At 37.0% G+C, this 26,071-nt stretch overlaps 1 protein-coding gene and 1 long non-coding RNA gene across 2 annotated transcripts; both read right to left on the bottom strand.

Moving 5' to 3' along the window:
• Positions 1 to 223: 223 nt before the first annotated feature.
• On the bottom strand, positions 224 to 12,173 carry LOC110385357 (uncharacterized). The gene is made up of 7 exons (XM_021348549.3): positions 12,051 to 12,173; positions 11,513 to 11,636; positions 3,875 to 4,029; positions 2,801 to 2,932; positions 1,660 to 1,779; positions 843 to 941; positions 224 to 471 (listed from the first exon to the last, which is right to left on the bottom strand). The coding sequence occupies exons 1-7, from the start codon at positions 12,144 to 12,146 to the stop codon at positions 346 to 348; spliced, it is 852 nt and encodes a 283-aa protein (XP_021204224.3). The 5' UTR covers positions 12,147 to 12,173; the 3' UTR covers positions 224 to 345.
• A 12,052-nt stretch (positions 12,174 to 24,225) lies between these two features.
• Positions 24,226 to 24,860, bottom strand: LOC134201280 (uncharacterized). Its single transcript, XR_009976504.1, has 2 exons — positions 24,580 to 24,860; positions 24,226 to 24,503 (listed from the first exon to the last, which is right to left on the bottom strand). It is a non-coding gene; the product is annotated as an uncharacterized LOC134201280 (long non-coding RNA).
• Between the last annotated feature and the right edge of the window lie 1,211 nt (positions 24,861 to 26,071).

The following is a 26,071-nucleotide window of genomic DNA, read 5'->3' as shown; positions in this document are numbered from 1 at the left end:
CCACTGAGTTTCTCACCGGATCTCCTCAATGGGTCGCGATTCCGATGCTGTGGTAGATTCAGCGAAACGCTGTTCTCAGGATGAATATATGTGTATTATCTATGGGCCAGAATAGCCCCTAGAAGTTAATCGGGCTTCGAGAGTGATAAACAAAAAAATGTCATCAAAATAATCAATCAAATAATAATACAATGGGAGACTAATTACCATCAATCAAATATGCACTAAAGAAAAACCAACTCGATTTGATTTTTATTGTAAAATTCCCACAATTTTTGTCTAATACTCGATGTTACATTTTCGTAGATTCATTTTTAAGCTATGTCCTCAATTCTTTCAAATGGGTCAAGCAAATTTAGAGCACTGGGCCCTCATTGGCGGTGGTGGTAATCTCAACGATGCAACACAGCTTTTAGTAGCAGATAGCTCCTTCCTTAGACGCACGATGTCCAGCTCAGCCTGCCTCTTGCGCTGGAAATGTGACAAGTTTATAGTAGACTAGAGGCTAGATGTAGATCGGATCTGTGTCTGTTTGTGTACGAGAAGAGCTCGGAATCAGTACAGAGCTGCAGAGGATTGTGTCTGTAGTAGTGTAGTATAGGACTAGAGGCTAGATGTAGGTCGGATCTGTGTCTGTTTGTGTACGAGAAGAGCTCGGGATCAGTACAGAGCCGCAGAGGACTGTGTCTGTAGTAGTGTAGTATAGGACTAGAGGCTAGATGTAGGTCGGATCTGTGTCTGTTTGTGTACGAGAAGAGCTCGGGATCAGTACAGAGCCGCAGAGGACTGTGTCTGTAGTAGTGTAGTATAGGACTAGAGGCTAGATGTATGTGATTACATACTCGCAGTTCATTGGCTAGCCGGTACTCGACTTGTGCCACTCGCTGTCTTAGCTCGGCGATGTCGCGCATCAGACGTGCGGCAGCCAGCTTGTTGTCAGCCTGTAGAGCGGAGAGTGACATGAGAGTGAGAGATTTAATTTTAGTCATTGTTTTTTTGTTCTGCAAAACGAAAGAGATATCGTAACAGCTCTTGTTAGGGTTCGTGTTAGCAACATCAAGTTTGAGCCCCGCGAGTTCTCCTATTAGTTCGGTGAATCTAGAATAATCCCTCGAGGTTATTAGAATAGGTAAAAGAAGAAAAAAAAAGACATGGTAATCAAGAAAGTAAATCCGAATTGAGATGATTGTGTACAGAGTCGAATGACGCCAACTTAACTACTTTAAAATTATCTTTGGAGAGGTTTAAACGACGAAAGGGAAGATCTTCCACCGAGCGGGTGATATTGCTCGGTATGATATTAAATTGTGGGATATTAAATTAAGAAGTTAAGAAATAATTCCTACGTAATTAAAAATATAAAATAAATAGTTGAGATTTTTAAAATATTGCATATTTTAACTAGACAAGTCATGAAAATTATTAAATTATTCAACGCAGCACAATTCGCTCTGTTTCAAACTGCTATATTCATATAATATCCGCTTCCTACACTAGCGTTATGTCGGCGAGTCTTCCAACAACAACGCGCTGCTTACAGGCGGACAACTTGTATCAACTTGTATAAAAAAGTCAATTCAAAAACTACGAAATCGTTTTCATAGTTTTTATCAACAAAACAATGACAAACAAAGCAGGAATAAAGACGGAAACACTTACGATTCTCGAAGGGGCATTCTTCGCGACGTTCCTGCTGACCATATTGGGTAGGTCGGACACAGAGCAGTTGTTGAATAGGCTCTCCGGCGGCGGTACCTTTGTCACTATGCCTTGGATAGCCTGTGCAAGAAGAAGATAAATTTATCATAAGAGGAGTATTTACAAGAACCTTGTGGCGTGCAGCTCTAGAATATAAAAAAGTTATTGTTTTTTTTAAATAAAATTAAATACATTGTAATGCCGGTAGGAGTAACGCCATCTGTTGTCATATAGCAGAAATCGAAATTAAAATGACTATATAGTACTATCGGAAATTTTCTTGAAAATTATGGACATGTTGTTTTGATTGTACAAGCGTTGCAGAAGAAATTTCTTTATTTTTAATTTATTTTTACTGTCCAAGCAGGCAGTCGAGTATACGGCCCATCTCATGCTGAGTTTACTGTCACCCATGGACTTCAGCAATGCCAGGGGCAGAGCCAAGCCGCTGCCTACCGTTAAGTACTCTCCACAAGCCTCGTTTGAAGAATGACATGTCATAGCACTCGGGAAACACCGTGGAAGGGAGGCTCACTGAATTTGGCCCCCTTTTTTTTAATTATTTGTTCGTCGTTTGTTCGTTAATGTTCGAATGTATTGTTTTGTATGTAATTGTTTGTTCATCTTTTATTTATTTATAATTAATTAAACAAATGATCACCCTTAAGTTGGCCCCTCTTACTAGATTTCTTTATTTTTATCGCTCAGATTTATTAATTTTGATCAATTATCGTTTGTTCGACGACTATTGGTGATTGTTCGATCATAAAACAATTAAATTCCCAATTATTAATTATTTTATATCTAATAAGCAAACCATCACCTCGCCGAACCCGTCGCTGGCGACGAAGGGCTCGACGAGTATTAACTCACAGATACAGCCCACCGAGCTTAGCGCCGGATCTTCTCAGTGGGTCGCGTTTCCGATCCGGTGGTAGATTCTGCGAAGCACTGCTCTTTCTAGGGTTCGTGTTAGCAACGTCGTCAGGTTTGAACCTCGTGAGCTCACCTACTAGTTAAGGTTACGCTGAAATAGCTTCTCAAGGCTATCAGCTTAGGTGGGGAAAAAAACCGGCTATTTCAATTGAGTTTTCACCCTTACTTGCGCCACGGCAGCTCTGGCGTGTTGGACGTGATGCGATGTTTCCTTCTCCAAGTGTCGTTTGAGGTGGCCTATCTCCGACATGACGCTGAACTTTTCCTTCTCGAGCCGAAGGTTCGCTTGCTTCAGCGCCTGTCCGTTGTAATTGGTACTGGTAATTCGTATATATGTATGCTTTTTTTATTGCTTGAATGGGTGGATGAGCTAAGGATCCACCTGGTGTTGAGTGGTTACCGGAGCCTGTAGACATCTACAACTTAAATACCGCCACCCACCTTGAGATATGAGTTCTAAGGTCTCAGTATAGTTACAACGGCTGCCCCACCCTTCGAACCGAAACGCATTACTGCTTCACGGCAGAAATAGGCAGGGCGGTGGTACCCAGGGATGTCTTAAACTAGGCTGGGGCCCTTGGGCACACAAGAATTTGAGGCCCTTTTGGAAAGTAAAAAAAAGCGAATTATAATAACATTTTTTTACTGAGTATGACCATTTATCATAGGTAAACAAATACAGTATGATATAATAATATTAATTATATTAGAATGCTGCTGGTTTTTTGGTTACGATTACGATAATGGTTTCTTTCGGGATTTCTGTTGAGCAAAATATTCCATTATATCTTTAAAGTCAATTATTTTAAGGATATCACTTTCTATGCCCATAATTGACAAATTACTCAGCAGTTCTTGTAACATTGTTGTTCGCAATTCATTTTTTATTCTCTTAATCTGCGAAAATGACGCTCTCGACTACAATTGGAAACCAAATTGTCGGTTCTTCGGGGCCTCCTGAGAATGGGTGCTCTGGGCACGGGCCCCGTGTGCCCTTATGGTAAAGACGGTATTGGTGGTACCTACCTGTGCGGCCTCAAGACGTCGTCCTACAACCAGTGTTCAGAATCGCGACCCATTGAGAAGATCCGGCGAGAAACTCAGTGAATAAATCACTGATAACACTCAATTTAATCTGAATTAACACTAAATGGACAAAATAAAACAATTCACACATCTTCGCTCCTCGCGTTAACAATAGTATCCAGTTAACTTCCACGAGACCTCCAAAAGAAGCTACCTTCAATTTGTCCTTTTTCTCGAAGTGGCACTCTTCGATTCGCCTCTTCAGCTTCCGTTTGAGTTCGTCCAGCAAGCCGCTCAAGGTCACGCGGTTCGACTCCAGATCAGCTCTCTGCTGGACCACCTGGTTGATCGAAGTGAGGAGTTTGATTCCTGCAAACAGGAGTATAGTTTCGAAGCCGCCGTGGCCTAAAGGATAAGACGTCCGGTGCATTTTATGTAGCGATGCACCGGTGTTCGAATCCCGCAGGCGGGTACCAATTTTTGTTAATACGCTGTTATTAGCTTCAGACGTATGTATGTATGTTTGTGACGGAATCTTTGAACATGATTTTGACCCCCTTCAAAACGTCGGATTAACTTAAAATTTGGTATACTTATTGAGGACCGATGACAATTCAATATTTTTAAAAAAAATTTAGAAAATTGAAATTCAACTAAAAAATGGAAAAAAAAACGGTTTAAAAAAAACTAAAAAAATACGCTTTTATAGATAATCCAACTAAAAAATAGAAAATAAATTTTAATAAATTGACTTTAAAATTACTTATGTAAAAAAAATGATTTTATTGTAAAAAAGCGTGGGGTGCATGGTATAAGTTATAAATATTTTATGAACAGATATGAGTAGAAGCGTTATTTTGATAATATCCTGAAAAGCACCCACGCTTTTAATTCAAATTTATTAAAATTTATTTTCTATTTTTTAGTTGAATTTTCTAAAAAAGTGTATTTTGTTCTTCGATCAATAATACTACTATTATTGATCGAAGATTTTGTTATTATAGTTTTTGAAACTATTATTTATTCTAATGAAATACGTACTCAACAAATGTTCACGATTGACTTCCACGTGAAGGAATAAATAACATCGTGTAATAAAAATCAAACCCGCAAAATTATAATTTATATTTTTATACATCACATATCTGATCTATCTTTTATTTGTAAGCCATTATTGCCAAAATAGTGAACCATGAATATAAGATGAAGAAAAAGGGGAATGCCCATTTCAAGCCCAAAGCGGACAATAGATTAGAGAGAAAATACGTAGTGCATTAATTTTGTCATAAATAAATATGCATTTACTTTCTTCCAAATAAGCGCAACTACAATTTACAATAAGTAGTTTAAAAAAAGTAACTCTTTTGAAAAAACAAGGCTTTTGATTTTTGCGGGAAAAATATTGCCAGCATCAAACCTTTTACGTATTAAGTAAACATTTTAAATATATAAATAAAACATATAAATAAATAATTTTTAATATTATCATTAATCAATCGATTTTAATGGATTATAAGCACATAAAATAACATCAAAGACATACCCTTTGGACTTTAACTTGTAAGTATACTTGAGACCTTAGAACTATATCTCAAGGTGGGTGGCGCATTTACGCTCAAGTAACCACTTAACACCAGGGTGGCTGGGAGCTCGTCTACCCATCTAACCAATAAAAAAAAAACTTTACTAGTATTGTATTTAAATATGTACAACTAAAAAAAAACATAAAAAATAAAAATAATGGTACTCGTAAAAAAAAATTAAGAAATAGATCAATTATCGGTTATTTAAAAAAATAATCGATATATGAATTTCTTGTAATTATTTTCTTATTTATATAGAAAACTAACCTCAAAACGATTTTTTATTTTTATTATATTTTTTATAATAGTGGCGTCAATTTATAATTTTTAATATATTTTTTAGATTTATTTATTTATTTATTTATTTATTTGGGAAACAAACAGTACAATACAAAACATACAATATTTAAAAAAAAAATTAGCTAAAACAATAACCAAATATGTTTCCACAATCAAAATCACATATAAGTAGACAGTGAACAAGAAGAGAAATTTAGAAATTCAAATTACAAAAAAACAAAAGCAACACAATACGCACATATCGTTTTATACATTAACTCACACTATAAAACTACAACACTTATCGGGCCAAATCACCCTATAAACACTCCAAAACAGCTTTTCTATATGCTACAAGTGACAAGTAAAAGATATCAGCATTAGAGAACTTAGCATCATACAACCTACAAGATCTACGGACAAAAGAGTTAGAAGCATATTTCGTTCGAGCCGTGGACATGTGGAAGGTCTGTTTAGAACGCGCGGAAATACGACTACATTTAAATGAAATTTTGGAAAGAAGATAGCTAGAATCAATCTCGTTATTTATTATTTTATATAAAAACATTTGATCCCTCAGTAGCCTGCGATCGACTAGAGAGACAAATTCTGTCGGTTCTGGAGAGTTAAAGCGACGACAATGGTATAAAAGATGCTTAAAAAACTTTTTTTGGACTCTTTCTAGTCGCTGAATATAAATATTATATTGGGGGTTCCATGTGACGGAGCCATATTCCAATATAGACCGTACAAAACTGTTGTACAACAGAATCAAAGTAGATGGTCTTTTAAAGTCTTTACCAACTCTAAGTATGAAGCCTAACATTCGAAAAGCCTTATTTACTATTTCATTAACATGAAAATCAAAAATCAAACTGGAATCCAAATAAATACCCAAATCACGAACAACTGTGGTGCGTACCAAAGTTTGACCATTAATAGAATAGTCATACAAGATATTCGATCTTCCACGTGAGAATGTTATAATAGTACACTTATTAGTATTCACTGTGAGTAAGTTATTTTGACAGTAAACAAATAAGTTGTTCAAATCATCCTGTAATTCCAAACAGTCGTTTAAGGACTTTATAACTTTATATACTTTTTTGTCATCAGCGTACATAATGAATTTGGATTTCCTGAAAACATTCGAAACGTCATTGACATATATATTAAATAACATAGGACCGAGATGAGAGCCCTGAGGAACTCCCGAGGGAACAGGTGCAAATGATGAACAAAAACCATTGAAAGTCACAGCCTGACTGCGATCTCTAACATAAGACTCAAGCCACCGCAGCAAATCACCGTGGACCCCAAGTCCATGCAATTTCTCAATCAAAATGTCAAAATTTATTCGATCGAACGCTTTGGAATAATCCGTGTACACCACATCAACCTGATGACCATCCTCCATGGAGCTCAATACATAATCCAAAAACTCACAGAGGTTTGTCTCAGTAGATCTATGGCTTATAAAACCATGTTGTTGCTCTATAATATGAGGCCTAATCAATGGAAATAAAAAATCATAAACTATACGTTCAAACATCTTAGGGATGGCACAAATTTTAGAAATTGGTCTGTAGTTAGCTATGTTATGTTTATCACCGCTCTTAAAGACTGGCACCACGAACGACCGCTTCCAAATACGGGGCATAACACCAGTTGATAATGAGTGATTAAAAAGAAGATGCAAAGGGTAACACAGCTGAGCGTAACATTGTCGCAAAAAAACAGGCGGAATACCATCCGGACCAGCACCCTTGGAAATATCAAGATTTTTTAAATATTGCTTGACTTTACCCACCGAAATAAAAAATGAAGAAATATCTACACAGTTAAGGTCGTGAGAAGCAGGGGTATAACTTAACGATGATGTTGACTGTGTATTGTTAGTTAAAAAGGCAGAACCAAAGTGAACATTAAATAAATTACATATTTCAGAACCATCAGATGAGCACCTATCATTTAAGAACAATTCGTTAGGAAAATCCCCAGCACTCCTCTTGGATTTAACAAATCTCCAAAATTGCTTACTGCACTTCAAGATATCATCCTCACACTTTGTTATGTGTGCATTGTAACAGCAAATTTTTAAGGCTTTTTGTCTTTCACGAAGAACAGAAAAACTTGAATAGTCGGCCAATCGACCATAACATTTTCATTTCCTGTGAAATTTTCTTTTTTCTTTAATCAACTTGATTAAAGCAGAGGAGTACCAGTAAGGGAAATTGGAGTTACCTCTTACGACCTTCACAGGCACATTATCAGAAATAATCTTGTCTAAGATTTCATGAAACTTGCCCACGGCCAAGTCGACATCTAAATTCATAAAAGATTGTTTCCAATCAATTTTCGAAAGTTCCTCGCTAATAATAGAGTAGTCACTTTTATGGAAAAGCAATATGGACCGGCCAGGAGAACGTAGGGGTCTCACGTCTAACCCCTGAATCTGAATATCTAAGGCTGGATGATGATCATCCTCAGATACAAGAGGAAGGGACGAACGAACAACCTTACAAGCACAATTACTTATTACTAAATCTAAGCATCTTTTATTTATATTAGAAATCGAATTAAATTGTTTAAAACTATTAAAAGCTAAAAAATTAGAAAGACCAAAGACAAGTGAGTCCCACCGATCATCATTCAAGAGTCTAGCAGGTCCATCAACACCGATCAGCTCCCAAGAAGCATTCCTTATATTGAAATCGCCGACGCACAAAAATTCGTCACCGGGATTAGTAATAATTGTGTCAGAAATATCCTCAAAAAAACCAATTTCATCTTCAAACTGAGAGGAACATTGAGGAAAATAGCAACAGTAAAGATGGAGTAGTTTACTAACGTTATTGTGCTTAATATTTATTTTTATCGAAATAATATCAGCTGATCGGTTTCTGTTGGAAGGGAGACAGGTTAAATTAAAAACGGTAATTCCTCTACGCACAGCAATAAGTACCCCGCCACCCAAAGAATCATTTCGAGAGTTATAGTTCCGATCGCAACGGTAAACAACAAAACGCTCATCAAACAACTCCGAGTCATAAATACCCGGCATTAACCATGTCTCACTAAGACATATAATATCATTATCACATAAAATAATGTTTCTATAAAACAAATTAGTTTTACTACGTAAACCACGAACGTTCTGGTAAAAAATCTTTAAATTAGCCATTAGAGAGAGAGAGAAAAAATAGATCATATAAATAATTAACCAACAGTATTAATAGTCCACGGCTCAAACCACAGCATAATAATTGACATGTCAATACATAAGTACCTACACATACGAGAATATAGATCTCAACATTAATCAAACACCCACCCCAGGAGTAAAAGTTCCAAACGAACAATATAACAAATTCTCCAATGCTAAACAATAAGTATGTTGCTATATTATAACAAGCCTTACATAATAATGTTATTAAAATAGTTAAAAAAACATTTAAAAGTTTCTCAAAAAAATGAAATAGTCCGATCATCAACTTTTGAAAAGAAAAAAACAAAATTATGATATATTTTACATTACAAAAAATAGCATGTGCTTTAAAAACAATGAATATAATAATAAGGAAAACACTTATATAATTTTTTTTAAATCATCTTGGGAAGCAATCACGACTGGCGGACTAACATCGTTTTTTCGCACCAGTATAGTACAATTACGTACCCACACGTATTTGTAAAATTTTTCCTTGGCTAAATTTTTTACGTTTTTTAACAAAAGTTTATTATTTTTCGTGAGGTGGTCATTAAAATAAAGCCTAGATGAATCATGTGGGAATCCAATATCAGAAGATTTCAATTCCTTCAATCTCCGCAATTTAGCCAACATGTCATCCTTCCTATATCGGGATACAAATCTAAGAATAACTGGCTTTGATCTGCTACTGCCTCTGTCCATCGGCGCAACCCTTGTAACAAAATCGACGTCTATCTGAGGATTCAAGGCAAAACCCGCCTTCTCGGCAATTTTCGAGACCAATTCTATTAGATTTTCGCCTTTCCTTTCGGGGATACCCAGAATTTCTATATTAGATCTCCTGCTCCACTGCTCTTTTAAGTTGAACTGAGAATCAATGGATTGCATTCTTGAATCCAGTATACTGAGCTCGTTTTTGAGTGTTGGAATAACTTTCAGATGGTCATTAAACTCAAGAAATCTTTTTGATATGGCTTCATACTTGTCACTAATGAAGGAGACACTATCACGAAGAGTCGAGATTTCACTCTTGAGTTCAAGAATAGTGTCCCTGAAACAAGCAACAGCTTCCTGGACTTCCGCGCGCACTATACTCCTGACCTGTTCCAAAGGGACAACCTGTAATTCAGGTCCCTCACGTTCCCTGGATCCAGTACGCAACGGTCTCATCGTAACATTGGATGTATCAGGTGCTCGAGGCCTCACATTGCCTCGGACAGGAGTGTCATCATTAACAGTGCGTGATCTAGTCGCACAATTAAGACATATCCATGTAGACTTAAATTCTGAATCCGGCGTCCAATCTTTTTTTGCAGGAAGAACACAGCCGATGTGATAATAATTTCTACACACTGTACACACCAAGGTTGACTTCTTATTGTCACGAGTATTGACCACTTTATTACAGCAGGTGTACTCCATAATAAATTATAACTTACGAGATTAGATTCAAAGTAATATGAAGGCAATGTATAATTTAGCAGGAGAGTTCAGTTAATTGTTGGAGCAACAGGGCGACGACCAAACGCAGGTCCAGCGATGCAAGTTCACGCCCGGCCGCCCGAGTACTTTTTTGAATGTTTGTAGTTTCTTCGACTCGACACACTTAAAGTGCACACGCGTGTCAAGCAAACAAGCACCCACAGGCAGGCTCAACCGAGAAGCAGCCACAATAAGAAAGCTAAGGCGTATCTTACCAAGCTTCTATCTCTGTTACACCGCCCAAAAGGCGGAGTCAGCTGTTAAAAACGTTAATGAAGAACAAGGAGCCACCGATGAATTGAAAACGACCAATCACAATTTAAAATTAATAAATTTAAACTTAAATGAAACGATAATGCCACAACAACCACGGAGACGTCCACTATCTACGGTCGCAACGCACGATTATGAATATATCCAATACATTTAAGATATCCAATACATTTAAGAATTTGAATCAGTCTATTTTTATATTAATATTTGATGTCCATCTTAGGCCCAGCACACTATGGAGAGTGGGCATTCCCCTTTGAATTTATGTTTGGTACATTCTTTTTAACCAGCTTCAAAAAAGGAGGAGGTTCTCAATTCGACTGTATGTTTTTTTATGTTTGTTACCTCATAGCTTTTGACTGGGTGAATCGATTCTGATGATTCTTTTTTTATTAGAAAGTTGACGCTTCCCGTGTGGTCCTATTTCAATTAAGTCCAGTTCTGATAATGGTATCCATGAGAAAACCATATACGTCTTAAATTTGCATTAAGTACCTAAGTGCGCGACAAATAGATGAATAACTCAATATCAGGCCAACCGATTTATCCAATGATTATTGTTTTTAGTATATATTAATTTGTTTTGCAATATCTTTTTTTTCTATTTGAAGTCGGTTTTTGTTAGAGCATGTCTATTTACAATTACATGTTTGAATGTGTTTGTTACTGTCAGGATCAGCTTTGTATACAAGAAAATTCAATAAGATCGATAATAAATTACAGTTCCCGAAGCGAAGCGAAGCGAGATCGGGTCGCTAATAATACAATAATACTGTATCTAGTGTAATATACTTAGCTCTAAGTTTATCTTGAAATCGTCCTTATCGAGATTCAGTGTCTAAAATGTGAGTTTTTTAACGTTCTCGATAGCGTAAGAGTTAACTCAAACGTTTGGCTACGTTTGCCGCTAAGGGCGCTGTTCCAACTGCATACAAATTGGAGTTAACGTTTACGCTATCGAGAACGTTAAAAAACTCGTATCGAGCACTCTGGCGTCTGTCGATATACGTCATCGAGGACTTACTTTGTTCGTTGAGCCGATATCTCTGGGCGGCTGGCTGGTAGGTGCACGTGCCCGGACTGTCGGCCCCAGAGTCGTTCCCGGGACAAGAGCCGCCATAATTCGGTGGACTCGACTCGGACGAATCCTGAATCATACTGGCGGTCAGATTTAAACCTCCTCCTCTCCTCTTTTTCGAAGTCTGTTACACGGATATTGATGACTCAGCTATCTACAGCGGTTGTTTTATTTTATTTTATTTATTACTTAGGTGGGTAGACGAGCTCACAGCCCACCTGGTGTTAAGTGGTTACTGGAGCATTACGCTTCACGGCAGAAATAGGCAGGGTGGTGGTACGTACCCGCGAGGACTCACAAGAGATCCTACCACCAGTTATTGCTGGAGTCATGGTCCAGACGACTGGCTGATCTTTCGGCTGGTCGTAGGACCGTCGAGGCGACCTCGCTAGCCGTAACGAATCAGTCGCGAGTTAAATTTGACTTTCAACGCGCCCAAAAGAAGTTTCACTACAAAAACCTGGTTCTTCACCTAACTACGTACCAAGGATCTGTAGTTCGGTAGCTCATCGCCTATGAACCGTACTGAGTGTCCGTTCCGGTGACCCCTCTGCCCGGAGCTCAACGTTTTCAAGGACATCTCTAAGTCTCGGCTGCACCCTGAAATTGTCATGTATATTAAGAGCTGACAGTTGACAGTAAGCCGACCGACAGTAATTTGAAGTGGGCCATTCATATATGCCGTCCCACTCATAATCGGTGGGCCACAAAAGCACTGCATTGCACAGCAGTGCATTCGTATGGAGCGATGCATCAGTGGTCTAATCCCGCAGGCGGGTACCAATTTTTCTGATGAAATACACCTACTTAACAAATGTTCACGATTGACTTCCACGTAAAAATTAAACCCGCAAAATTGTAATTTGCGTAATTACTGGTGGTACGACCTCTTGCGAGTCCGCACGGGTAGGTACCCCCTGCCTATTTCTGCCGTGAAGCAGTAAAGCGTTTCGGTTTGAAGGGTGGGGCAGCCGTTGTAACTATACTGAGACCTTAGAACTCATATCTCAAGGTTGGTGACGGCATTTACGTTGTAGATGTTTATGGGCTCCAGTAACCATTTAACACCAGGTGGGCTGTGAGCTCGTCCACCCATCTAAGCGATAATAATAAATAAAATACAAACACGTACAAGAATTTATAACACTAGTACAATAAATAGTATAGTTACATGGCTTTTTTATGAGGTACACAATAACGATATTCCCTGACTTTTATGCTAGGAAAACCTCTGGATTATAATAAATAAATACATAAAATGCTTGTCTACTTCTTACCTCTTGTTAGCGGGAAAACACAAGGAATATGTACCTACAGCTTGGCGGGAACTGCGACAGTTAAGATTATGAAAATCACATTGTGATATTTCGTACCAAAATACAGCGTGTGGTCTTTGAAGTTTGCTTTTTTTTATTGCTTAAATGGGTGGACGAGCTCACGGCTCATCTGGTGATAAGCGGTTACCGGAGCTCATGGACATCTACAAAGAAATGCCGCCACCCACATGTGAAGAAAAATCGAGTGAAGATATACTATTTTTATACTGTTTTTATAACGTAAGCTAAAGTTATCATACGGACCCAAGCGTCTCGCAGTAAATCGACCAGCTCGACTGACTGGCGAGGTCGATAAATCATTATGTACGTATTTATTTTACACTAGCAACCCGCTCTCGCTTCGCTTCGGAAACATTAAATTTTATTATTGATGGCTGAGTCCCGTGATGTTAACTGCGGTTATTGTCGTACCGCGGGTGTCGCCGCGGGGCGAAGCTAGCCTTAAAAAACTAGCCTAAGTGACTCCTTATATCATCAGCTACCTATCAGTGTAAGTCCCGTCAAAATCGGTCCAGCCGTTCCAGAGATTAGCCGGAACAAACAGACAGACAGACAATCCAATTTTCTTTATATGTATAGATTTCTAAATCGTAGGCGAGTTTGCTCACTCGCATTCAATATATACATAGTCGGAGCTTTTGTCCATTCAACATACAATTATTTGTAATTATGTATATTTAAAAATTTAAAACATGCTACACAGATATCAATGGATCCTCTTAAAGTTGAGCTATTTTAATTCGAGTGAGTTTTCTAACATCCTGTACGTGCTAACAAGCCGTGCTTGGTACGAATGAGCGTGTACCGTAAAAAATAACATCGCAGCGTAGTCTCGACATTTCGCCAGTGATCTGCCGGACTGGACGGCTTCACACAGTAATGCTGCATTAATGGAATTGTTACGGATAAATCGGGATAAATAAAACATTCACCGAAGACTCTATTGAACTTACACTTAAGGCACACTTCATAATTCGCAGTTCACTTCTCCCGCTTCGCTTCAGGTGATCCGTTTACTGTTTCGCTTCGAGTAGAACCGATTACTAACTCCTTTCGTGTCATCTCTGCAACGCTTTTTATAGGTGTTTTTTTTTCCTACTTTGGCTGATAGCCTTGAGAGGTTATTTCAGCGTAACCTTAACTAGTAGGTGAGCTCACGGAGCTCAAACCTGACGACGTAGCTAACACGAACCCTAGCAAGAGCCGTGCTTCGCAGAATCTACCACCGGATCGGAAACGCGACCCACTGAGAAGATCCGGCGAGAAACTCAGTGGGCTGTGTCTGTGGGCTAATTTCCTGTTAATGTATCGGGAGAATCAGAAATGACGTGTTATAAACGTCACGACAAAGCTACAATTATCGAGAACATTCCCGGTAGTACTAGGCTGTTTCGATATGTGTTTCCGTTATTTGATAATAGATGGCGTTGCACTTTTCGAGCGTTCTAGATATTAATATGGATATATTAGTTCTCATTGATATTCATTTCTGCTATTTGACAACAGATCGCGTTACTTTTACCGGCATAACAAAATTCTTCGATTGTCTTTTTGGACCCGGCAGAAGATCAAGAGGTTTGCGGAGTGATTCTTGAGTATTCGTGACGGCATGTATTTTTACATTCATGTGACTTGGTATAATTGCAAAACTGTGACGGTGAGGGATTGAGAGGTTTATGTGGTACTTATTAGTATGCTTTAGAGGCGACAATTCTCATGTGACGACCATAAAAGTTTAGATGAGATGCATAACTCAGCCTGTAATCTTTTGTTTGTTTGGATAAACTTTTTTGAAGTGAAAACTTCTTTAGCATCGTTACGAAAGTCGATGAAACGAAAAAGCGACAGTAAAAAGAGACAGACATATAAATTCATAATATTTAACGTGGAAGAAAATGAGATAGGAAGCATTATTTAGTGTTTGTTAATACAGCGCCATCTATGAGATTTGTTAATTTCTAACGTGTATGAATTTTAATTTCGGATGATACGTAAAATTAGGATATGAATTCACTAGCTAGCTAGAAGCCAACATTGAAGGTTTCACTTCTACCACGTATTTCAATATTTCTCTTCGATATTCTTACTAAGGCGCCGGAATATCTATTAGACTCTGGGAAAGATACTGAGAACGAATCTATTTCTAAGAGACATTAAAAGACAAAAAGTACATTAACAAACAAATATACTTGAGACCTTAGAACTTATACCTCAAGGTGGGTGGCGCATTTACGTCGTAGATGTCTATGGGCTCCGGTAATCACTTAACACCAGGTAGACGGTGAGCTCGTCCACCTATCTTAGCACCCAAAAAAATGAAGACAAAGTTAGTCAATCCAGGCGTCGCTTAGTAAAATTGACGTAATTACTTCAGTGCGCCGCGTTGGGCACCGTGACCTTTGACGTCTTCAGCTCTAGCACTAGGAGCAGGCTTAGGGACCCCGGTTACCGTACTCGTCGAACTCGACAAAGAGTTCGCCGCGCAACCTAACCCATGAATCAGCTCGCTGAGTTTCTCGCCGGATCTTCTCAGCGGGTCGCGATTCCGATCCGGTAGTAGATTCATTCGCGAAGCAGCTGCTCTTGAGCTGTTAGGTCTCCTTCGGAGGCGCTCGGGTAGCTGTTAGCAAATACCACCCCTCCTGGCTGAGCCTTTGCTCGCCCACCTGTCCTGGTGAAACTGGAAAGCCCTCCGGGCCACCAGTAATCCTTCAATCATAAAAAAAAACCGTGACCTACACGGCAGTCAGTGTGTTAAGTATGCATTTAATTACGGGTAGACTTGTTAAAATAAATTTGTACTATACGTTTATTAGTACATTGAGTTTGTTCTGCGCTGTCGATTTGAAATGGATGTGATGTTAAGTCAATTTTTAAATAACGTTTCGCTGCATTTTTTTGTATGTATGTAATATATTTATTCATAAGAAGTTACACTTACATTCAAAACATGCCCCGCAAAACTGCTTATGCAGTTTGACTGCAGGTAACTCGCTTTATACAAACATAGCGTATAAACCATTCAACTAGCTTATACTATAATAACACAATTAATTTACGTAAATGGTTATAACGTATTTAACAAATGTTTTTTTAATAAGCTTTTAAATTTAGCAAGTATAGGCTCACGTCTTATGTCCTCGGGTAAACTATTGAGTAAGTATGGAACACGTTTTTTTAACGTTCTATCTCCATAGTAATTTTGTACCATGGGTATTTCAAATTTTCCTTTGGACATTGACCTTGTGCCAGTTTTATGTTGCATTAACTCATGCGGCATAAAACCGTCCACTATTTGATCGCAGTTCGGCAATATCGTAAATTTATTGCGGAGGAACACGCGAGCGCGGCACGCACGCGTACTGAAGTCGATCTTTTTTTATTATTGCTAGATGGGTGGACGAGCTCACAGTCCACCTGGTGTTAAGTGGTTACTGGAGCCCATAGACATCTACGACGTAAGTGCGCCACTCACCTTGAGATATAAATTCTGAGGTCTCAAGTATAGCTACAACGGCTGCCTCACCCTTCAAACCGAAACGCATTACTGCTTCACGGCAGAAATAGGCAGGGCGGTGGTACCTACCCGCGCGGACTCACAAGAGGTCCTACCACCAGTAAAAAAAATTATTTCGATCTCCTTTATCCAAGAACCTTTATTCGTGAATAAATGAATTACATTTGAGAAAGCGAGTTATTAAATTCAGCGGCAAGCAATGGCTGTCACTGTGCTCCTCTATGCTTAGAGCGAGTTTTTTAAAGCTCTCGATAATGTAAAATTTTACTCAATTTTGTATGGAGTTGGAACGTTTGCCTACGTTTGCCGCTAGGGGCACTGTTCCAACTCCATACAAATTTGTGTTAATTTTTACGCAATCGTGAGCGTCAAAAAACTCGCTCTAAGCACACTTGATGTCTATGCGCGAGGATGACCACTGACCAGGACGGACCGTACGCTGGTCTCATAAAAAAAAATCAATTTTAGAATTTACAATTTGTTTATTATCTTAAAGTTTAAAACCGAAAACATTCTTTAAAAATAATACGAACTTAAAAAAATTATCGCCCGATTTCAAGCCGGAAATTAAGTCAAAGTAATTTATAAGTTTCCTGCGGCATGCATCTTCGAAGGCATTTTTTCAATTAATCGAAAGTCTTGAAGTTCGTTTTTTTTAAGGGATTTTATGACCTGGTAACTAAGACCTTTAGGTCAAGTCTTAATTTAATTTGAATGAAAACCTTTTTTTATGAAAAACTATATTATGAAATATTATGAAAACGAAATTAACTGAAATGATATGGGATGAAATATAATCTCAGTAAAATGGTGGTAATTTATTGAGATTTTTTCAGTGGACTTTTTGGAGGATCCCGATCAGCTGCGTCCAGCGGCTTTGTTTCATTTTCCCACATTTGTGCACTTTCACAGATATTAAACAGTTAATAAACCACCATTATTACACATTTAAACCTGAAGAAACACTAAATAGACAAAATAAAACAAATCACACGACTTCACTCCTCGCGTCTCCACCAAAAAGTTCAAACACAGAGGTTGTCTTATAAGGTAGCAAAGGAGCCCACGGATTTCCTCGCCGGATCTTCTCAGTGACAGGGAAAAACGTAGCAATGGCCTTCTCGCTATGCGGTCGGCAGATATTTGATTGAAAAAACAGTTTCGCGCGTAGTTGGAGTTGCTCCTTACGCTATAAAGTACTATAAACCATTAGGTAGGGGAAGACAAAAAGCGGAAATTCCCGCGACGCTCCGTATAACGACGAACTAAACTGGTCTACGATCGTTAATACTGAGCTGTACATTTATTATTAGTATTAAAAATTCAATGCTTTTAATTGAACTTCAATTAAGTTTACCCCGTTAAAATAACTGAAGAATTTTTTTCTGTTATATTTTCTGAAGTGAAACTTCTTTAGAATCGTTGTGATTTCAAAGTGGATGAAACGAAAATATAAGTCCGTAGCGTTTTTTTAATACAGCGCCACCTATGAGATTTTTTAATACTAACGTGTGTATGAAACCCCTTGTAGTGAATTTTAATTTAGGATTATATGTGAAGTTAAAATATCAATTCACAGCGGGCGCTACCTCATACTATAAAAGATGATTTACAATCATTTACAAATGAATTTTTTTTACATATACTTAAGACATTTAGAATAATTGTATTTTATTTTTGAAGGTTTCACTTCTACCACGTGTGAATTGCACACATATACTTTTAATTTTAAACTAAATGGCTCTCCTGTACATTTGCATAAATATCACTTAAACCAGCGGCGGGGAACTTTTTTAATTATTATCCCAAAATATTTTTGTGTAAGTTAATATTACCCCATGGCGAAGAACAAAGAAAAACGAAATTGCTTCTTTTTAGCATCTTTCATATTATAGCCCCCAACTTGCAATAGCTAATATTGCCAAGTACTCACGACAACTTCGCAGTCTCAAAAGTTTTTCATAATATTATTTTTATTTTATTGCTCAGATGGGTGTACGAGTTCACAGCCCACCTGGTGTTAAGTGGTCACTGGAGCCCATAGACATCTACAACGTAAATGCGCCACCCACCTTGAGATATAAGTTCTAAGGTATCAGTATGGTCACAACGGCTGCCCCACCCTTGAAGCCGAAACGTATTACTGCTTCTCGGCCGAAATAGGCGGGGTTGTGGTACCCACCCGTACGGACTCACTAGAGGTGTTACCACCAGTAATTTTATAATTATGCGAGTTTGATTTTTATTACACGATATTATTACTTCACCGTGGAAGTAGATCGTAAACATATTTTGTTAAGTACGTATTTCATCAGAAAAATTGGTACCCGCCTGCTGGATTCGAACACCGATGCATCGCTAGATACGAATGCATCGGACGTCTTATCTTTTAGGCCAGGATGACTTCAATAATAAACTAAAAATTATTTTCTTCTCCCTGTTGGTCAATCACTCATGTATTCATTCAATCATGTATTTTTTAATGAAAATTAGGAACTGAGCTTAAACACCATACAAAACATAAAACAATTAAAAAATGAGCTAGGTTAAAAAAACTGTATCAGAGGTTTCTTCTTCATTAAGATAATTTGGACCTTCTTTATCAGGTATATTATTATACCAATGCTGTAGCTCTGCAGGCTAGGTTCTTAAAATTGGAAACGTAGTCATACCTATATTGAACAATGTTAGGCCGGTTTGACTTATTATACATTAATTTGTTTCTCAACTCTTTTAGGTTCAAGATATCAGAGTGGCTCATAGGTTCATACGGCTTCTTTGCTGTTTTTTTCTTGTTTAGCTTTCTGTTCGATCTAGTCAATCTTAAAACATTACAGAGGTCTATCATAGAAAAAATTGGCATAACACGCATTTGATTCTCGATAGAACTATGCATATTATCGACCTCCATATTATTATTCTGTGTATGGCCCAATTCTAAATACTTATGTTCAATCACCTCAAGGTGGGTAACTTGAACTAAGTATAGCATTAAGCATAACAGAAACTGATTACGTTTTTGCATCAGCTCGCTGAGTTTCTCGCCGGATCTTCTCAGCGGGTCGCGATTCCGATCCGGTAGTAGATTCATTCGCGAAGCAGCTGTTCTTGAGTTGTTAGGTCTTTTTCGGAGGCGCACGGACAGCTGTTAGCAAATCCCACCCCTCTTGGCTGGGCCTTTGATAGCCCACATGTCCTGGTGAATCTGGAAAGGCCTCCGGGCCACCAGTAATCCTTCAATCCTAAAAAAATATAAAAAAGCCTGTCTGGTGTTACAGTGATGACTGCAGCTCATAGAGATCTCAACGTGAATGCCACCACCCATATTGAGACCCGAAATCTAAATCTAAATTGTTCCGTATGCTGCTTCGCTTCGATGGTGGTACCAACTTGTACGGGCTTTCCATACGCCATACCAACCATCCAATCAGTAAATACAAGTTGGCAATCGTAGTCCACTGGTATGATTCTCAGATAACGATGTTACCCGTTCTCCAGTGTATCATTTAACGTCTTCTACACTCGTGGAAAGAATGATGCTATTGTAGGTCAGGTGTTCGCTTGCTAGGTTTTTTATTTATTGCTTAGATGTGTGGATGTGTTGATTGGAAACAATCTTTTATGAATTTTGATGTCGACATGGCTGTGGGCAAGTTTCATGAAATCTTAGACAAGATTATTTCTGATAATGTGCCTGTGAAGGTCGTAAGAGGTAACTCCAATTTCCCTTACTGGTACTCCTCTGCTTTAATCAAGTTGATTAAAGAAAAAAGAAAATTTCACAGGAAATGGAAATGTTATGGTCGATTGGCCGACTATTCAAGTTTTTCTGTTCTTCGTGAAAGACAAAAAGCCTTAAAAATTTGCTGTTACAATGCACACATAACAAAGTGTGAGGATGATATCTTGAAGTGCAGTAAGCAATTTTGGAGATTTGTTAAATCCAAGAGGAGTGCTGGGGATTTTCCTAACGAATTGTTCTTAAATGATAGGTGCTCATCTGATGGTTCTGAAATATGTAATTTATTTAATGTTCATTTTGGTTCTGCCTTTTTAACTAACAATACACAGTCAGCATCATCGTTAAGTTATACCCCTGCTTCTTACGACCTTAACTGTGTAGATATTTCTTCATTTTTTATTTCGGTGGGTAAAGTCAAGCAATATTTGAAAAATCTTGATATTTCCAAGGGTGCTGGTCCGGATGGTATTCCGCCTGTTTTTTTGCGACAATGTTACGCTCAGCTGTGTTACCCTTTGCATCTTCTTTTTAATCACTCATTATCAACTGGTGTTATGCCCCGTATTTGGAAGCGGTCGTTCGTGGTGCCAGTCTTTAAGAGCGGTGATAAACATAACATAGCTAACTACAGACCAATTTCTAAAATTTGTGCCATCCCTAAGATGTTTGAACGTATAGTTTATGATTTTTTATTTCCATTGATTAGGCCTCATATTATAGAGCAACAACATGGTTTTATAAGCCATAGATCTACTGAGACAAACCTCTGTGAGTTTTTGGATTATGTATTGAGCTCCATGGAGGATGGTCATCAGGTTGATGTGGTGTACACGGATTATTCCAAAGCGTTCGATCGAATACATTTTGACATTTTGATTGAGAAATTGCATGGACTTGGGGTCCACGGTGATTTGCTGCGATGGCTCGAGTCTTATGTTAGAGATCGCAGTCAGGCTGTGACTTTCAATGGTTTTTGTTCATCATTTGCACCTGTTCCCTCGGGAGTTCCTCAGGGCTCTCATCTCGGTCCTATGTTATTTAATATATATGTCAATGACGTTTCGAATGTTTTCAAGAAATCCAAATTCATTATGTACGCTGATGACAAAAAAGTATATAAAGTTATAAAGTCCTTAAACGACTGTTTGGAATTACAGGATGATTTGAACAACTTATTTGTTTACTGTCAAAATAACTTACTCACAGTGAATACTAATAAGTGTACTATTATAACATTCTCACGTGGAAGATCGAATATCTTGTATGACTATTCTATTAATGGTCAAACTTTGGTACGCACCACAGTTGTTCGTGATTTGGGTATTTATTTGGATTCCAGTTTGATTTTTGATTTTCATGTTAATGAAATAGTAAATAAGGCTTTTCGAATGTTAGGCTTCATACTTAGAGTTGGTAAAGACTTTAAAAGACCATCTACTTTGATTCTGTTGTACAACAGTTTTGTACGGTCTATATTGGAATATGGCTCCGTCACATGGAACCCCCAATATAATATTTATATTCAGCGACTAGAAAGAGTCCAAAAAAGGTTTTTTAGGCATCTTTTATACCATTGTCGTCGCTTTAACTCTCCAGAACCGACAGAATTTGTCTCTCTAGTCGATCGCAGGCTACTGAGGGATCAAATGTTTTTATATAAAATAATAAATAACGAGATTGATTCTAGCTATCTTCTTTCCAAAATTTCATTTAAATGTAGTCGTATTTCCGCGCGTTCTAAACAGACCTTCCACATGTCCACGGCTCGAACGAAATATGCTTCTAACTCTTTTGTCCGTAGATCTTGTAGGTTGTATGATGCTAAGTTCTCTAATGCTGACATCTTTTGCTTGTCACTTGTAGCATATAGAAAAGCTGTTTTGGAGTGTTTATAGGGTGATTTGGCCCGATAAGTGTTGTAGTTTTATAGTGTAAGTTAATGTATAAAATGATATGTGCGTATTGTGTTGCTTTTGTTTTTTTGTAATTTAAATTTCTAAATTTCTCTTCTTGTTCACTGTCTACTTATATGTGATTTTGATTGTGGAAACATATTTGGTTATTGTTTTAGCTATATTTTTTTAAATATTTATGTTTTGTATTGTACTGTTTGTTTCCCAAATAAATAAATAAATAAATAAATAAATGGCCTTGCAGCCCACCTGGTGTTAAGTGGTTACTGGAGCCCATAGACATCTACAACGTAAATGCGCCACACACCTTGAGATACAAGTTCTAAGGTCTCAGTATAGTCACAACGGCTGCCCCACCCTTCAAACCGAAACGCATTACTGCTGAAATAGGCGGGGCGGTGGTACCTACCCGTGCGGACTCACAAGAGGTCCTACCACCAGTAATAGGTTGTTCGGAACTTCAATTGCTCCAACATCTTGCTTCCTCGTCCTTGTTTGAAACATTTATTTCGTTGCATTTTGTCAGAAATCATTAACTTCTATAACAGGCGTGGTAATCAACGTATCTCGCCGCAAACTGAGCGAGCGAGGCAGTACTCTTTCGTCCCGCGTAAACCCACCCTCGCCCGCGTTCGTCGGGTTCGTCTTATGCCCCGTGTTCCCTAGACAAGCTGTTTTGTCGCATTTCACCAAACCCTAAATTATAACTCACTAAACTACAACCGAGGTACCACTTAGCCTGCAAGAAGTTACTAAATTCTTTTACGGCCGTTTTCAATAACGTATCTGAGTTTTCGGATAGATAGCTATCTCCGAATATCAGCAAGAGCGTATCTATCCTTAGTTTGCGTTTCACAATCACGGATAACTGCTATCTCTCTTTAACCAACAGTAGATAGCTTCTTCCCTCCGATTTATCCGAGCCTCTTGATACGTTTCGTTCTACTACAAATACGAAACAACATCAGGATCAAGACTTATTTTATTTTATTCTAAATTATAACTATTATTTAACCAGCATATTGTAGACTATCATAAACACATTTGTTTATAACAAAAAGTAATAAAAACATATGTAGATTTTTTTAAATTGGACGTATTGCTATTTTTATCCTAGTCGAAACTATGAAACGAAACGTTTTGACAGTCCGTTTGCCAATAAGCAGTGATCAGTTTCTTTTGTTTGTTTTTCTATTGTTTACCTACTATATTAGATGATGACTTACCTCCAAAACGCTTTAAAACTTTCGTTTATAATTCTAAGTGTGTTTATAATTAAAGAGCTACAGTGAAATAAAATGAATTCTGTAAGTATCTATGAACTACATTGATAATAATAATTTTACTTTGAAAAGTTTGAGTTCAAGTTTAGAAAATATATCTTTTTCAGTCAAGAAAGGCAGCACCCATGACAAAAGATGAGACGATGATTCTAGCAGAACTTGTGGCGGCGAAAAAACATTTCAATAATAAGGCAACAAATGCCACAAACAATAAATTGAAGGAGCAGGCTTGGCAAACCCTTGTAAATGATTTTAATTCGTCGATTCGTCGTTTCCCACGAACTCCATCGCAGCTTCGACTAAAATGGGAAAACTTAAAGAACGCTACGGCAACATAAGAAACAACCTTAGTAAGGTTAGTATAATTAGTTGATTGTTTGTCTTTAATAACACATTGATGAACATGATTTTTTCTTCAGGTTGCCGTAGTATTTGAAATAATTATGCTCTTTGTTACAGGCTGGAGGTGGTAAGGATTGCAGATGAAATTTTGGATAAAGCATGCACATTGTTGTAGGTCACATATAATATTTTTAACACTTTTACAGCCAAGCGGAAACAAGATGGAAGAAAAGAAATGCAAGGCTAGCATAGGGACAATGCATTAGCAGAATATCTAATAGCAAAAAAGAGACTTGACTTGGAAAATAAAGAAAAGGAGATTGTTGTAGCAAAAGTTAAGTTAGATTTAGATAATTTAAAAAATTAAAAATTACTTAAAAGGAATATTAAATTTCATAAATTAAGTAGGCAATAATAATTTTATGTTAGATAGTTTTTTAAGCATATGTACAAATTCTAAATTTAATATCTTGCATGTACTAACTACCATGTAATTATCATTTTGGAAAATAAAAAATAGTCAAATTATCTTTGGAGTTTATTTTATAAATTATCTTTGGAAGCAATTATTTATAAGTACATAGTTGTATTTCAGATGTAAGTTTTGAAAAATTGTTACGAACAATTATATTATTTTCCTGTAATGTATCTGCGACTGAAATTTCTGATTCTAATTCTTCTAAATTCATACTTCTGACGATATTATGCAGCATGGCAGCTATAATAACAGCTTGCATATTTTCTAGTTTTAATCTACTTTTCAATGATATACAGGGAGTCTTCTTTTACAAACACCAATGCATCTGAAAATTATACATTATTCGCTTAAATTATTTTACAATACAGTATAACAAGCTCTTAACTAAAAAAAAAGATGACCTCTCTATAGTATTTCTTGTTTTAATATGTGATTCATTTTAAATCGTTCCGATTGAGTATGTGGGTTAATTAATCACGTTAAAAGATAGGGTTGTGGGGATAGCCTCTATCAGCAAGCAAATAGCAATTTCCAAGTCCACCTTGTTATCAATGTTCTCTTGATATGTAGATAATTTATTATAATAGTGTCATATTAAATTCATATAAACACCTAAATATATAATATAAATAAATAAAAATATAATAATAATATATAATAATAATATAAATAAGGTAATATAAATAAGAAATACCTTTTCAATCGGAATGGTTAATTATAGTTGCATCATGAGTAGACCCAGGCCATCAAGCAACAACATTTTGAAACATCAATGATGCATTGCACACAAATTACACATTCAAAATACTCTTTTTCTATTTCTAAATTCCTCTCCTATATTTGAATCTGTAACACAAATATAAAATGTAAGGGTATCAGTCTGTAATAAGAATGAAGGTAAATAGCCTACCAGGTTATTGTATTAGTATATGAATGTCATTTAGGGCACCATGGGAATCCAGCAGTATTATAGAATTCCTGTTGAGTGTGATTTTGTAACACAACAAAAATTAGGTATAATTTTGCTATTGCTATAAACAAATATAAGTTGTAATAACGAGTACTTTTATGGTTAAAATTTATCTTACCTTTTTGACGTTACACTCAAATATGGTCTCATTAAATTAATCAATTCATTCTAACACCTTTGCTCAGAAATCTATAGTCAAATTCGTAATTATTGATCTTCGCCATGTAATTCAGACGATCTTTATTTTCCTAACCATATGATATCGGCCTCACTATCACTATCTGCATCACAATCCATTATCATTTGAAATAATTCCATATCACTATCATCACTGCTACAATATGCCAATATGAAGAGAAACAATTAAATTATAGCGATTTACTTTCGAAAGATAAACATGTAACCGGCCGATTTTGACAGATAAGCGAATGCCCATACTAGAGATAGCGCCGCCTACCGGAGAGTTACTTAAAACTCATATTGAAACGGAAGTAAGCACGATTTGTATGAGCGTTCTATCTTTAGCAGGCTATACGTCCTCCCGACGATGGATAGATAAATCCGATAGGAACTGCTGCCCGTCGATAGGTTATTGGAACGTAAGTAAGGACAAAAATATAGATTTGTCTATCTTTAGTAACCGAAACTCGGGATAGATAGGTTATTGAAAACGGCCGTTAATCGATGTTAACTTATTAAAATCATGCCATCAACAAAATGGAAAAAATAATGAAAAAGAATAAATGATTTTATGGAAATCTTAATATTATGATTTATATTATATTAATATCGATAAAAATCATTAAGATTACTTATTGTGCATTTCTGATGAAATGATTCATTACAGAAACTAACTAAATGTAAATAATGAATTTTATCGAAATACAATTTTAAGTTATATTATACTACATTGTTTTGATAAA

Source organism: Bombyx mori, chromosome 24 (genome assembly GCF_030269925.1).
Source record: "Bombyx mori chromosome 24, ASM3026992v2".
Taxonomy (NCBI): Eukaryota; Metazoa; Arthropoda; class Insecta; order Lepidoptera; family Bombycidae; genus Bombyx; species Bombyx mori.
This window is presented reverse-complemented; position numbering and strand designations above follow the sequence as displayed.

Bases quoted from the DNA above. Each gene is read 5' to 3' on its own strand.
- LOC110385357 (XM_021348549.3), bottom strand. From the start codon at position 12,146: ATGTCCTTGAAAACGTTGAGCTCCGGGCAGAGGGGTCACCGGAACGGA. The intron at 1,780-2,800 runs GTAAGGGTGAAA...CTTCTTGCACAG, and splicing joins CCAGAGCTGCCGTGGCGCAA to GCTATCCAAGGCATAGTGAC. The intron at 472-842 runs GTATGTAATCAC...TCACATTTCCAG, and splicing joins GGCTAGCCAATGAACTGCGA to CGCAAGAGGCAGGCTGAGCT.